The 13,808-nt window shown below is 36.3% G+C and overlaps 1 protein-coding gene across 7 annotated transcripts; it reads left to right on the top strand.

The window, feature by feature from the left end:
* The first annotated feature begins 261 nt into the window (after positions 1 to 261).
* Positions 262 to 13,734, top strand: Pnuts (Phosphatase 1 nuclear targeting subunit). 7 transcript variants are annotated; one of them, XM_078184124.1, is made up of 10 exons: positions 262 to 331; positions 446 to 627; positions 1,731 to 1,796; positions 2,447 to 2,631; positions 2,933 to 4,785; positions 10,089 to 10,315; positions 10,390 to 10,540; positions 10,621 to 10,935; positions 11,025 to 11,184; positions 11,482 to 13,734. In XM_078184124.1, exons 3-10 carry the CDS (start codon positions 1,794 to 1,796, stop codon positions 12,317 to 12,319), a joined length of 3,732 nt encoding a protein of 1,243 aa, XP_078040250.1. In that variant the 5' UTR covers positions 262 to 331; positions 446 to 627; positions 1,731 to 1,793; the 3' UTR covers positions 12,320 to 13,734. The 7 variants fall into 7 exon arrangements, 6 of the variants coding, with proteins under 6 accessions (XP_078040250.1, XP_078040251.1, XP_078040254.1 ...); XM_078184125.1 differs by having other exon boundaries at positions 331 to 358; XM_078184128.1 differs by lacking the exons at positions 262 to 331; positions 446 to 627 and adding an exon at positions 646 to 1,236.
* Positions 13,735 to 13,808: the final 74 nt, after the last annotated feature.

Raw genomic sequence — 13,808 nt, 5'->3', positions numbered from 1 at the left:
AAACACAACATGTAGAATATACGTACTGTATTGCATCATAATGTGTTGTGTTTGTATAAATGTTGCTGATTTGACGAGGAAATTAAGTTCAGCACACCGGAAGCTATTCCGAAGATAATTGACATACTGTTTTATGTTGAACTTTGTTTTTATTTTATCAATTATACACAATTAATTAATAAATATTTAGCTTTTTATTATAATGCATGTAACATTAATGCTAACAGATAATTGTATAATATAGTATGCGTAAAACAAATCGACATTTGACTCGTTTCGAGAGAATAAGATGTTTCCGGTTCGAACGTAACAGCAGATTCTACGTAGTTAGGTGAGGATAATTTTACTCTAGTTAAAAGTAAATGTTGGAATTGTTTGACAAGATATTACAAGAAAATCGACAATAAGGTAATAAAAGTAAAATTTAAACAATGTTTGATTGCAGATGGCAGATCGGCAGGAAGATTCTCGCGGATTCTGGACACTCTTATAGTATTTGCCGAATGCGTTGCCCATTTTCAACGAAGCATAGGGCTACATCGTTTTCGTGTATAAGAAATGCACAATTTCTTATGCACCGCTGTGAACATTTATTTTCCATAAAAAGGATTTAATTGTTAATCAAATGTGAGTGGCTTTTCTGTCGTTCAAAAAAGCCGAAGCCTTATATTCTTTTTTAACACCGTTTAATTTTGGGGCGATTGTCAGGGGGTGGTACAGTTCTTTTATTCTTTACGCATTACGACATTCTTAAGCCAAATTCCATAATAATGGATATAATAAAAATAGAAGAGATTTGATTCGCAAATCATTAGAGGCCTACAGAAAGGTGAAATAATTAATGCATTAGTGACGTAACATCATGGACATATTATCGGACTTGTCGAATTTCTATATTAGTTAATTGCATGCTAGATATATGTTACATTTCGAAATTGCACGTGTGGTAACGGAATATTCGAGAGATAATTATATAAAAGTGTTGGTGACAGTATATACATAAGAAAATTTTACTATTCGGTATAAAAAGACATTTGATGTAGCACAAATGGACGATCATGGTGTGCTATAAATAGAAGTTGCTCGGTGATGATGTCAAGTGATGGGGTGGGGTCGTGGCAATTATTGGTCGACGTCGAAAGGGTCTCAAGGCACGATTGGTCGATTGTATAACCATTCTGGGTGGGATATGCGCGGAAGTATTGCGCAGGAAGGAATCTGCCAGTTGACCATCGGGTGAGCACCGTTGACTGGAGGAGCTTGCATTTCGTACCGATAGTTTTCACATTTGTATCTTTCAGTTGCTTAATTTTAGTATTCGAAGTTCTTCCTCGTTAGGGAATGAATAATAGCGCAAATCAAATAGGTGAAAGATTCGGTACGAAAGTCTTTTCGACAATTGCCGTTTCAGATTCGCGACATTAACGATTTTCGAATAGTATAATGAAAGGACGATGAGGATAAAAAAGCGTCTGAAAAGATTAGTAATCGCGAGCAATTTCGGGTGGAAGTATATTTGTAGGCCTAGGTAAATCATTTGTTTATAAAAGTAATATTTTTATATTTCTTTCATCCGTAGAAGTACAAGGTTTTCTTACCTATCTCTTTATGTTCGTGAGATTGTTCGACAATATGGCGGTATAACGCGTTACGCACGGCCTTCGACAAACTTACCGTTACTATTTTTACTCTCAAGAAAAAAACCCGAGTATCTTTGTGTTTTATTACAGATTTACGACATGATCCTATGTTTGTACTTCGATATGCGCTAGATCGTCCAGAATAACGTCAAAATGGTAAGTCGAATTTATTAAAATTAATTTACTTTCCCTGTGCTTCGCGAGTTTTTTGAGAGAGGGCGCCATGTACATAGATTTGTGAAGACTAGAAGGGTGGGGGAAAGCGGTAGGATCAATAACCTTCACTTAACATGACCTCGTATCCTATTTCTGGCATCGCGAACTTTCAATGATCGTATAATACGAATATTTTGGTAGTGCAATGTCTGTTTTTCTAAGATTTATGTAACATGCACTTATGATACTCGTATCTGAGTATTGAAATGGGGAAGGTAATCGATCCTAATGTTTCTTAATTAGTTTCCATTTCTATGCAATATATGGTTTAGTTCTTTACGATCAAAACTTTTACTCGTGCGATGCTTACGTAATATACGATTTCTAATTTATATAATAACTTTTTATGGATCTAAGATTTGTATAAAATTTTATGCCATTTAGTAGAGGTTAAATTGAAAAAATAATGTTATGAGCTTTTTAATCAGTAATGCCATGTAAAATTTTTCTGTTGTCCCGAGTGAACTTAAGTAGTGAATGGGAGCGTTGTATGAATCAATTTTCTGAAATATCAATGGAGTAGAATTTTTTCAAAATAGTAGTTATCCGATAAACAAAGAAATATTTAAGATTGTTCATATATTTTTCAGCCACGCATAGATCCACTTTCTTTACTAAAATGTCTTAGTGTTTTATTGGGGCCAACTGGAGGTATTAAAAGTAAAGAAGAAGTTCATCGTTTAGCTAATTTAATGACAAAGTTCTCGAAAAAGCTTGTTTCAAAATGCATATACATACAAATATTAAAAACTACAAACACGGATTTACTTAGTCAGTAAGTATAAATTTCAATTTCATTATATTTCAAATTAACATATTATATAAAATGGAATTTATTTTGTATATTGCATGGAGACACACATGGGTACTCATTATTTGTATTATCATGTGATATAAAATGCATGCTAAAGTAAAGATACAGGAACTCTGAACCATTGGACGGTTGAACATGTAGACCGTACTCACTGATGCGAGTTCCACAAGCTATAGACCTAGTATATTTTATTATCAAATCTTTAGAGACTGTGTAGTATTGTAGGATAATTTAAAATTTGGACCATCTCATGTGTTTTTAGATTTATGGATGCTGGGGGCTGGAATCTCATTCACATGTGGCTTACAGATGGTATTCTTGCAAAAAATTGGGCTCTCATTCAAGAATTACTTGAACTTCTGCTGTTATGTCCAGTAGATATTGAAAGATTAAAAAGCAACAATTGTCCAAAGTTAATCAAAGGGCTATCGAAAGAAGGTAGTCATCAGGGGGTCAGAGTATTGGCAAGTCGATTGGTAGAACAATGGTTGAAAATAGTGAAAGGAGAAGCTGCTCCAAATTCTGTGCCAGCACAAATCATGACTGTCCCAGTGCAAAACTCTGGAACTCTTGGAACAAACATTGTATCAGTGCAGCAACAACAGCAACAGTATTCCATTCAATGTGGTATTCAGCAAGTTTCTGATGGCACAGAAAGTGCAACAGTGCATGTGCAAGATCTACAGTTTACTTCGAATTCTTCGCCATCTATTGCAGTATCTCACATTCAGCAGCAACCTCAAGTACAAGAACAACAACAAACACAAGAGAGGACAACTGTGCAACCTTTGCAACTGCAGGTTGTTAGCAAACCTCAGCAGGTGCAAATTCAACAGCAATTATCGTCGCAGCAATCGAAAAAGCCAGCATTTGTTGTGGTATCTACATCTTCACAATCTCCAATTCCTGTGTATAAAATCACGATTCGTGAAGGTAAACAGATTCTCACAAAAGTGGAGCCTGATGCTGCAAATATTAGTAGTGTTTTAAATGCGAATAGTACAAATGTAGAAATTAATGGAGATGTAGACAACTCGCTTTCTGTGAAGGAGATAACAGAGGGAGTAGAGTCTACAGAACTCAGTGATGGTGTAGTCAGTGGTCAAGACTGTAAAACGGATATTGTAGCATCTGAAAAATTAGACCAAGATTCGAGTGAAGTGAAACAAACTGTAATAGATTCCACGGACAATGGCGATGTGGATGTTGTTAAAAGTAAAGAAAATAAAGACTCTAAAGACACTGTTAGTAGTGAAAGTAGTAAATCTAGTAATAAAGAAAATCGGGACTCTTCGAAAAAAGATGAGAAAAAATCTAGTAGTTCAGACAAGAAAAATCATCATAGTTCTTCTTCATCCTCCAAAAGTTCTTCTAAACATACCTCGAGTTCCAGTTCACATCGTTCTAGTTCCACATCAAAGTCCAGTAGTCATCGTTCTAGTTCTAGTAGTAGTAGTTCAAAAAGCTCTAGTTCCAAGGATAAGTCTTCCAAGGACAAGGACAGGCATCATTCATCCAGTAAACATAGTAGCTCCAGTAAAAGTAAATCTGATAAAGAAAAAGAGAAAGAAAAGCAGAAGAAGGACCAAGCAGAGAAAGATAAAGCTACATTGGAGAAAGTGCAGGGGCAAGCTTTGAGCTCAAAGCTAGGAAAAATACCGAAAAAGAAGTCTGAAGATGAGAAATCAGGGGATGCGGCTGTACGAAAGTCGTCTACAGATTCTAGGGACAGCTCTAAAGAAAATAAGACTGATTCGAAGAAAGTTGCTGCAATCCCGGAAAAGAAAAATATTTCTATTTCTATCGAGAGTAGGAAAAATTCTCAGGATTCTACGACACGGCCAAAGACTGTGAAAACGTTTAACTCTAAATTCAGATCTACTGGCTTAGAGGAAGAAGTAAAACCTCCGCCACCAAGATCAGCAAAGAAACCAAATCCTATCATTGAGAAAAAGGTTATACCACAAAAATTACCTGCTTTGAAGAGGCCATCCCCGCTTAGAGAAGCTATCCCAACAACAGATAAACGGGCCAAGTTATCTTTGGACTCACCAACTACACCTCCAGGCGAAGAAAAGAAGGGAGGCATTAAATTGATACCACCAAAACCAAAACGTAAGTATCATTCAGTCTTTCAATTACTATGCTTAAAAATTTCTTTTTACAATTTACACATATATATATTTTCTTAATTATTCAATTCTCTAGGGAAAAAGGAATGTATCACAAAATCTTGTTTCACACTGATGTTCTGAGACTAAATAATTTCGCGATTTTTTCTCTATATGCATATGTATAAGCTCATTTAATATAAAATGTTACAATGATAACAAATGTTCAGGTGTAATTTAGCAATATATCATCTTATGGTGAAAATATTTATAGAAACTTTTTATTTTTTATGATATAAAAGAATAGAGTATGCACTGTGATTCATGGCCAATGTATATTTAATGTAATTAACACAATAGCTAAGACATCAACAATTATATTGTATCTATAAATCATGAAAAGTAGAAAGTCTGTAGAATCTGTTTTCAATCTTAGTAGTTGATAGTCTTTGAACATCGGTTTCCTCTATTACAAGTGCTACTACTAACTTCTTAATATTGAGTTTGCAGGTGGATGGCTCCAGGAGAAAGATGAGCAAACTATAATAACTTATATATTTTCTATATATTGCGCAAGCATTCATATTTTACAATTGACGGTATTCGTGCAGTTTTTACTTCTTTTATTAACGCAGAATTTCTTTCAGACCACAATTATATTAGTTTATATTATCATACAATAGAACCCTGTCTGTATTACATTCCTAAAAATTGTTAGAGGTTATAGAAGGTAAATGAAAACCTGTATCGCACGAGCCACGTGGAAGTGAATCATAAATGGATCGCACGTGCCTTGTCCTGATAATTAATCGTCGTGTTAGAAGAACGAAGACAATTAGAATCGCCTCTTTGAGCGTCGATTTATTTCCTATATTAAGAAGATTCAGCAGGTAATCTTCGTTATTAACTAAATCGTACGTATCGGAAACTTTTCAATAAAATCTAGTGTCCGGAGTGTGGTTACGGAAAATTACGTTACTTAAAACGTAGATTTTATCTCGGCTAAGCAACATTCAAGAAGTCGTGGCAGTTTCTTCGATTGGTAATTTTGTTCTGAATTTTTTTCTAATTTTTGTTCTTGCATAAAATTAAAAAGCCGTGTGTTGTTATCTGATAGAATTTTCGGGGTGTGTGTTTCTGTACCGTTCATCGATGAACGATACACCGAATAGAAGTCACCAACCGGATATTACTAATCTACCTAGGTAAGGAGACAATACCAAACTCTTGTCTGTCCATATTTCTTCCCTTGTACATGTACACCCTATTAAGCATTTTAAATAAATTGATCAGAAATCTGGAAATATTTAACTCTTGGGTTTCTGCTATACATCTTGCTCACTTGAATGCTTGATCAAAGCAAACACTCATACCGTGGGCCCATCCAGATTTCCATCCTCTCGGTGACTAATCGCACAAACCGGAAGTGCAAGACTATACGTTTGCCCGCTCAAAATGGTGTCGTTCATCCAGATCTGCTTTTATGTAACGCTGAAAGTAAATCGCGATTATTAGTACATGAGTGGCAATTGTTGCATGCTTTTTTAATTATCATTACTTTCTCATAAATGCACGACAACGCGGAGCGTTGTCCCTGTGCTTGGGCCTTAGATTGCATTTTAGATTCCCTTTAGGTATCCATTTTCTTGCCCAATGCTATCACATACGACTAGCAATTAAGAAGATGCGCTGGACGCTATGACACCATTTCGAACGGCGCCGCACAAGGGAAAGGAATTCTTTCAAGCGTTATTTTCAAATCTGTATTTGTTGTTTAGTTCACAGCGGATTTGCAGAATCATTCGAATACGTTCGTGCGTTCATCAGAGAGAATTGAAATTTGTTTCGGGCGCATCAGTCCCGAGATATCCTTGTGAAAGCGAGAAAGAATGTTGATGAGAGCTTGCTAGACAGATAGAGAGAAAGGGGGAAAGAGAGCGAGAAATCGTGAGAGAGAGAGAGAGAGAGAGCGAGAGCGCGTGTGAGATAGATTAGAGAGAAAAGGGGAGCGAGAGAGACAGAGAGAAAGCAAAGTAGTGTGTTTCGGATGAGTAAATGACAAAAACGAGTGGAGCAAAGAAAGATATGTGGCACGACGTTTCGAGGAAGTTCAATTTGAGAGAAACAAGTATGGATTCTCGTGGATGAAAAGCACTTCTGAAACATGCATGAAATCCGACGCTGCGTATCGACTCGACGACCTCGAGCAAGCCGCCCCTTAGGATCAACGGGCCTCTTCTTACACGACACGTAATCGTCTATTTCCGGTGACAACGTCGACACGGCGAAGAAGTTACCTTCCTTGCCAGTGGTCGCGGATTTTACAATTAGGGGTGAAAAAGGGAATATTTATTGGAAAGCATAGAGAGCAAGACATGGGAACTAGAAACGATATAATCGTGGTTGACTTTCATGCAGCTAGAAGTGGTACTTTTTAAACACCGCTCTGTAGAATCGAGTATTCTAATAATGCAGAGAATCGCGTTCATTTGTCTCTTGGAATATAGCTGAAAAGAGACTTTTCGAAACAGAGAAAAGAACAGCTCATCAATTTTTTCGAGAAAGTATAATCTATGCTCTATTTTTTCATGAAAAAACTCAGTACTATGATAATTCTCCGTAACCGATCCGCCTTAGTTATTGTGCAGCGCAGTTACAGAAAAAGAGGTACGCGGTTAAGATTCTTTGCTTTAAACAAGCTGCAATAGAGAGAAACTGTATAATCTCGTGTAAATATCTTTTTGAATTCAAGGACTCGCGCTGTTTCGTCCGCCGAGAAAGACTGGATTTGAGAATTGCCGGTTCGAATTAGACGCGAGAGGAAGGATGGACGGGAATTACGAGACGGAGTTGCGCAACGACGCACTTTTCCGCTCCACTCCGCGCGGAATGAGCTGGGGGCCGATGTTTTTGCGACGGTGTCCGCGCCGGCAATCGCGTACGGGGATCCCAGTCTCTCTGTTTCCCGTAGCAGTTAAATTACGCTACACGCGTGATGTATTAACCGTTCAACGTATTCACATCCGCGGCGCAGCGCGAGAGAACACGTTATTCTATCATTATGCGGTCTCTGATCTTCGCGTTTGAATTTCGAACAGGCATTCGAACGTGATCTAAAATTCTTCGCGCGCGCACCCGTAGTTTTACTGTTAAAGCTACTTATCATTCAAACAAATGTTTTATTATTGTTTTTTCAATTACTTATATAGAAAATAGAAGCTTTACAGTAGTTGAGATAATGAATGATTTTGCATACATTTTAATATTTTGTTAATTGTATTATAAATGAGATGATTTTTTTTTTAATTTACGAAGTAGAAACACTATTCCGTTTCTATGCAATTTGAGATAGTATTATTTGAAACTAAGAGCTATTTTCATTTTCATTGATTTTTATATTTCTTGCTAATTGTATGATGAAAGCGGGATTTGAAGTAGTCCTGTTAAGTTCTATGTACTGAAATATATAGATTTGATATTTGTAAATCTATTTCTTGTACACATTTAGCGTCGTCTAATTATAATCTGTGTACTCGTATTTGTCTGGATGACTATAGAGTTCTTAAATTGTTTAACGTTTGAGGTAATCGAACCTTGACTATACTTAAATAGAATGAAAGAAACGTACCTGTTTTTATAGCAATATACTGTCGAAAAAATTTGCGTAATTTTGCTGTAACTGTTTGTGCTAGCATTTTACGGCACTATTAAATTGCAAAAAAAGGGTTCTTTAATCAAATATTCCACGAAAAGTGATATTGAAAAAGCAAGTACGCTACTATTGTTACATGAAGAAATGCGCTAAGGGTACACTCAATGATTTGCATCGCGTTTAGAGCAAAGTAAACGTAACTATAACTCTAGAGAGCTTGATGGAAATAAAATTGGAGCCGTACAATGAAACCCGTATATTATTCCCCAGTTTATTATTATCACTTGTCGAATCCGTTAAAAAAAGAACTTATACATGATTATCTTGTAACACATTATCTATTCATAAAACGCGCTTTTGGTACTTTCCGTGTACAATAATGGTTCTCGTTATTGTTGCGCATCATTTGAACTATCGAGGAACATCGTAAAAAAAAGTTAGCTAATTGAAGCAATTTGGTCCTCGCATATTGATTTTTGAAATTTTCTCAAACGATCTATCTGAATTTTGACTGACGTAGAGACAGATTTCCCGAAAGATAGATGAGGAGAACGAGATTCACGATAAAAGTTTGGAGATATTATCAATTATTGATTGAATTATACAAGAAACTCATTATTTCCGTTATTAAAACGTAGTCGTGAAGAAACATCTGCAATTTGCATAGCAATTAATACATTGATAGTAAAGCAATCGCGTAAAGTTAAACCGATATACGTATCGACACATTCTGGTATGATCCAGCTTCTTCTTTTCTTCTTGGAGTCGATCTCGATCTCCATATACAGTCAGTAGCCAAGAAAATCGGATAGGGACTGTATAGAATGGATTCACGTTTCTTGGATCGATGTTTACCGTTCTTATTACTCGCGTGTTCAAGAGTTTTGAACAAACAGACCCTATTGTAAACACGCGCGCATTATTTATATCATTCCTTCGCGTCCAGTTCAAAACATGGAACGATCTAATCGAACAACAAAGTTTACTGTTCGTCACGGAAATCGTATAATAGGACAGATTTCGCATCTGAGTGCATAATTACGCAATAGCCGAATTTAACTTCGGCATTGAGTGCAGTCATTCTTGATCGCGTCAGCGACACTTGCTTTCTTTTGATTTTTGAAGATTCGCTTTCTTGATAAATTGATATGTCATCATGTCTTCGTTCTTCTGCATTTTAAAGCGTCGCTCTCTCCAATATCTTTTTTAACAATGATTATCTTTACTGTTATTTACAGGCTTCCCATTTTGTCCTGGATGCATTTGATGGAATAAAAAACTGTTTTTCTTTTCAGAGTTCTCGTCGATTGCCATCCACCAAACATTGTTGTTTAAATGTACACGATTTTTTGCAGATTCAAGCGAATATTAAATCGTATTCGAGACGATTCCGAACATCAGCGTGTTACATTCGAATTTAAAAGTATTGTAAATGCAAACTGTTTCTTGTCGTTTTAAACAGAATAAGATCTTCTTAAACAAGAACGTTCAACTGTTTTATTAGTAATTAATGACTTTACTAGTTGCACTTACATTTCTTAAAGTTTGAGTGAATCACGCGGTGTTGATTTTTAATTGTATAATTGAAGTAATAGATAAATGTGTTCCATTTTATTTTTATTTCAACTATAGGCATGTTTAAATTGTTTTTCCAGCAATGATATTGCAAGAAAGCGATATGTTTATGGATGCATTGACAGCGTCGACAAAAAGTAAAGAACCGCGGAAGAGAAAACGTAGAACCTCGATTACAAAGGACGGTCCCACGGAAGCCAAGAAACAGGAGACTGCCAGTAACGATAATCGAGATGTTACACCTCCACCCACCTCACCACCAAGTGCCGATGAAAAATCACCTATAGTTGTCAAGCCTAACTTTAAGGTGTGTAATAATAGTCGATTAAACTTATTAGAATAATTTAAAAAGAGTTTATTAAGAATATTGTTTCTTTGCAGTTTTATCAGGATACTCTTGAAACAGATGAAGACAAGGAAAAAGAGAAAGATAATTCGGATGACGAAGGTAGAAAAGAGAAAGAGGAGACGGATGATCAGAAAGAGAATACAATGTTCAAATCAGATGTTGATGACGAGGCTGGAAGTAACAGTAAGATTTTTAATCTTATTTTATTAATGTACTGGAATTATTATACTTCATTATTTCTAATGTTGCTTATTACCCGACAGCACCGACGCCCGAAGACGATATGGATGAGAAAACTTCCGATTCGCCGGAAGATTCTTCCGTATCTGATTCATCGAAAAAAGAAAATGCCTCGTCTTATCCGGAGATTCGTTATGTCGATGGACTAAGGAGCGTTTTGTTACACCAGAAACGCAAAGGCCCCAAAAAAGTACTGAAATGGAAAACAGACTTGGAATCGGTGCGTTATTTCGAGCTGGACGAAACGGAGAGGGTGAACGTGACGAAAACGTTCACCGATATGAAACAAATGGAAAAACAAAACGAAAGAGAAGCATTCCAGATGGCTAGAAAATTAAGTGAGTAGTCTGAATATGAATTTAATGACACTTTAATTATAGTGCTGAATTTAATAACAATAAATTTAATGATGTACACAAATTCATAGGTACCGAAGACTTGATGGAAGAAAGAACGAGATGGAAACCTTTAATTCCGATCGATCTACCACCAGCCTTGGTAGAATCTGGAAAAGATAGCAGAGAAAAAGATATTCAATATGCTCGGGAGAAAGGCATTTTACAAGCATTATACTTCAACCGGAGCATGTAAGAATTGATTTTTATAACTGCACACTAGATATTAATTATTGTCTTCAATAAATATTTATTTACAATATTTTTAAATATATATTTCGCAAGAGGCATACGCGAGCACTATTGATCTTTTTGGTCGCGTGAAATATATATGCTTGCTATATTAAACAATTAGGAACTCCGAACCATTGAACGGTTTCATAGATGAATCGTATTCTCTGATGCGAGTCCCACATAATAACTTTTTTTTCTAGAAATTGTTGGTTTACCAAAAATTATAATAATTTACAAATGTCGTTTTGATTACAGGATCCCAGACTCTGCAGCAGAACCTGATGAAGAACGCCATCATGTATATAGCGATCCAAAAATCATTCCTTTAGATGATCTCACAGGAAATAAGGAAAGTGAGAAGGACTTTACTTCCATGGCGTGGCCAGAACCGAAACCACAGTTACAACCCCCAGTACCAGCAGTTTCAAACTTCCATTATCCATCGTTCTCCCATAACCAACAGCCAGTCATAGCGCCTATGGGTCCTCCAACGACGATGGGTCCAATGCCTCAAATGTCTCAACAAATGATGGGGCCTGCTCACATGGGACCGTTAGGACCTGAAATGGGCGGACCAATGCCTGCAGGAGGCGGAGGATGGAGAACGGGAGACGGAAAAGTTGTCGTACCTGACGGCATGGGTATAAACCCTATGGCAAATTTGCCTAACGCGTTTCCACCAGGTATGGAGGGTGGTCCGATGGTACCGCCCGGAATGATGGGACCACCACCTATGTACAATCAACAACAAGAGGGCTATGGGATGATGGGTCCGGAAGATATGGGCTTCAACAATATGAATCCAAACAACTTCCAAGGCCCACCGGGTCCCATGTACGGACCTGGGCCTAACTTTCAAGGCCCTAGAGGCGGTGGCCCAATGCATGGTAGAGGTAGAGGAGTACCTGGCCCTGGTTGGTACAGAGGTGGTGGGGGACCACCGGGAAGAGGTGGATGGAGAGGTGGCGGTGGTGGATGGAGGGGAAGTGGAAAACAGCCGCCAGTATGCAGACAATTTTCAAAGAACGGTTACTGTCGAGTCGGTGATAAGTGTCAGTATCTACATCCTGGTGTAAACTGTCCGCCATTTTGAGAAGTGTTCAAATAACCCAGGAATCAACTACAATTTCGCAGTAAAGTGATATAAGCATTCATTCTATGCGAAGGGACTTTTTAGAATGAATGATCGTATAGACATAAGAACGTTGTTCAAACGAGACACACGTCGGACGCGATAATCAATGATAATGTGCAATTTTCTAATAGCAATGCTATCAAAGAAATTTGAATGCATCAAATAATATTTGTACAGTTATATTTTCATGAATTCGAATGATACTCTAATAATTCTTAATTTCTTTGGATTAAGTTATGTAGGAGGTAACATATTATTGAACATTGCATGACAAGTTTCTTTGCTCGTCAACGTCATTTGCAGAGAATTTCATTAATTTAAGCTGCTTAAAATTTTTAATGAAATTGTAAAAAAAAACAATATAGGTTCATCGGCTGCTGGACGGCGAGAGGTTCCTACGATATGTCGCATTTTATTGTAATTTGGTAGAAATATCGCAATTTTAAAACAAAAGGATATTACAAAATTTGATTACGTCTTCCTTTTACGTTTACGGTATACAGACAGTAGCCACTGCCGCGAATATGTTGAAATAACAATAATTCAATCTGACTGCAGTGTCACGATTTTTAATCTTATTGGTATGACAACTAATAATTTCAACGTCTGTGACGCTACGAATTAAAAAGTGTAAAATTCCAATTTAACGAGCATTTGTCTTTCAAGATTGCCAGATGGATCGACTCGCTTTCTACTAATGACAACAAATCTGTGTGATCGAGGATGCTATTAAGACGAATTATGTGTAACATGCAACAGAAAATTGTAACACCAAAAGTTCAAATAACAAGTTAAATAACTTTTTATTAACTTAAGATGTCTCACATTTAGTCGTATATGTAGATCTATTGTAAATATCATAATTGTATCATTTTGTATAAAAAATGTCGCTAGCTCTAATAACAAGAGACTGTTTTAGGCTTAAATGGTATGTAATAATATAAAAAGAAGGCAACAATTTTTAGTAAAACCTGTGTACGTATAATTTAATGAAGTAGTTGATGGCGAAATGCTCCGTAATCTATAGAGCGCATTTTCGATAATCCGTTGATTGTGCGTTCCATGATAATGGATGACCAATACACTACTATTGTATTAAATATTTTTTACGAATTGAAGGTAGTGGTTATTTTTTGTATATGATTGATCGTTACGTTTGTATATAACATTGATTGTTGTATAAGAGCTGCTTGATGGAATATATAAATCAATAATTATTTTCTAAAAAAACATGTTGCATTAATGTACCAACACAGAAAGGCTCCCTTTCATTTTGTCGTTCTACATTCTACATAATTTTTAACTCTTCCTATTAATCTTTCGACTTTTATACAAAATCTATGTTTTCTTTTTATCTTTTATTGTTATATTCTCCATATATTTGTTATGTTCAGCAGAGATCATACTTATTTGTGTTCTATAAAAATTATGAGTACATTGTATTATG

The sequence above is a fragment of the Augochlora pura genome, chromosome 6, assembly GCF_028453695.1.
Source record: "Augochlora pura isolate Apur16 chromosome 6, APUR_v2.2.1, whole genome shotgun sequence".
In the NCBI taxonomy this organism is placed as follows: domain Eukaryota; kingdom Metazoa; phylum Arthropoda; class Insecta; order Hymenoptera; family Halictidae; genus Augochlora; species Augochlora pura.
The sequence above is the reverse complement of the archived record's forward strand: the minus strand, read 5'-3'. Positions and strand labels throughout refer to the sequence as shown.

Coding starts and splice junctions, on each gene's coding strand:
- Pnuts (XM_078184123.1), top strand. Junction 10,541..10,620: donor TGACGAGGCTGGAAGTAACA/GTAAGATTTTTA, acceptor ATTACCCGACAG/CACCGACGCCCGAAGACGAT. Junction 11,185..11,481: donor TTATACTTCAACCGGAGCAT/GTAAGAATTGAT, acceptor TTTTGATTACAG/GATCCCAGACTCTGCAGCAG.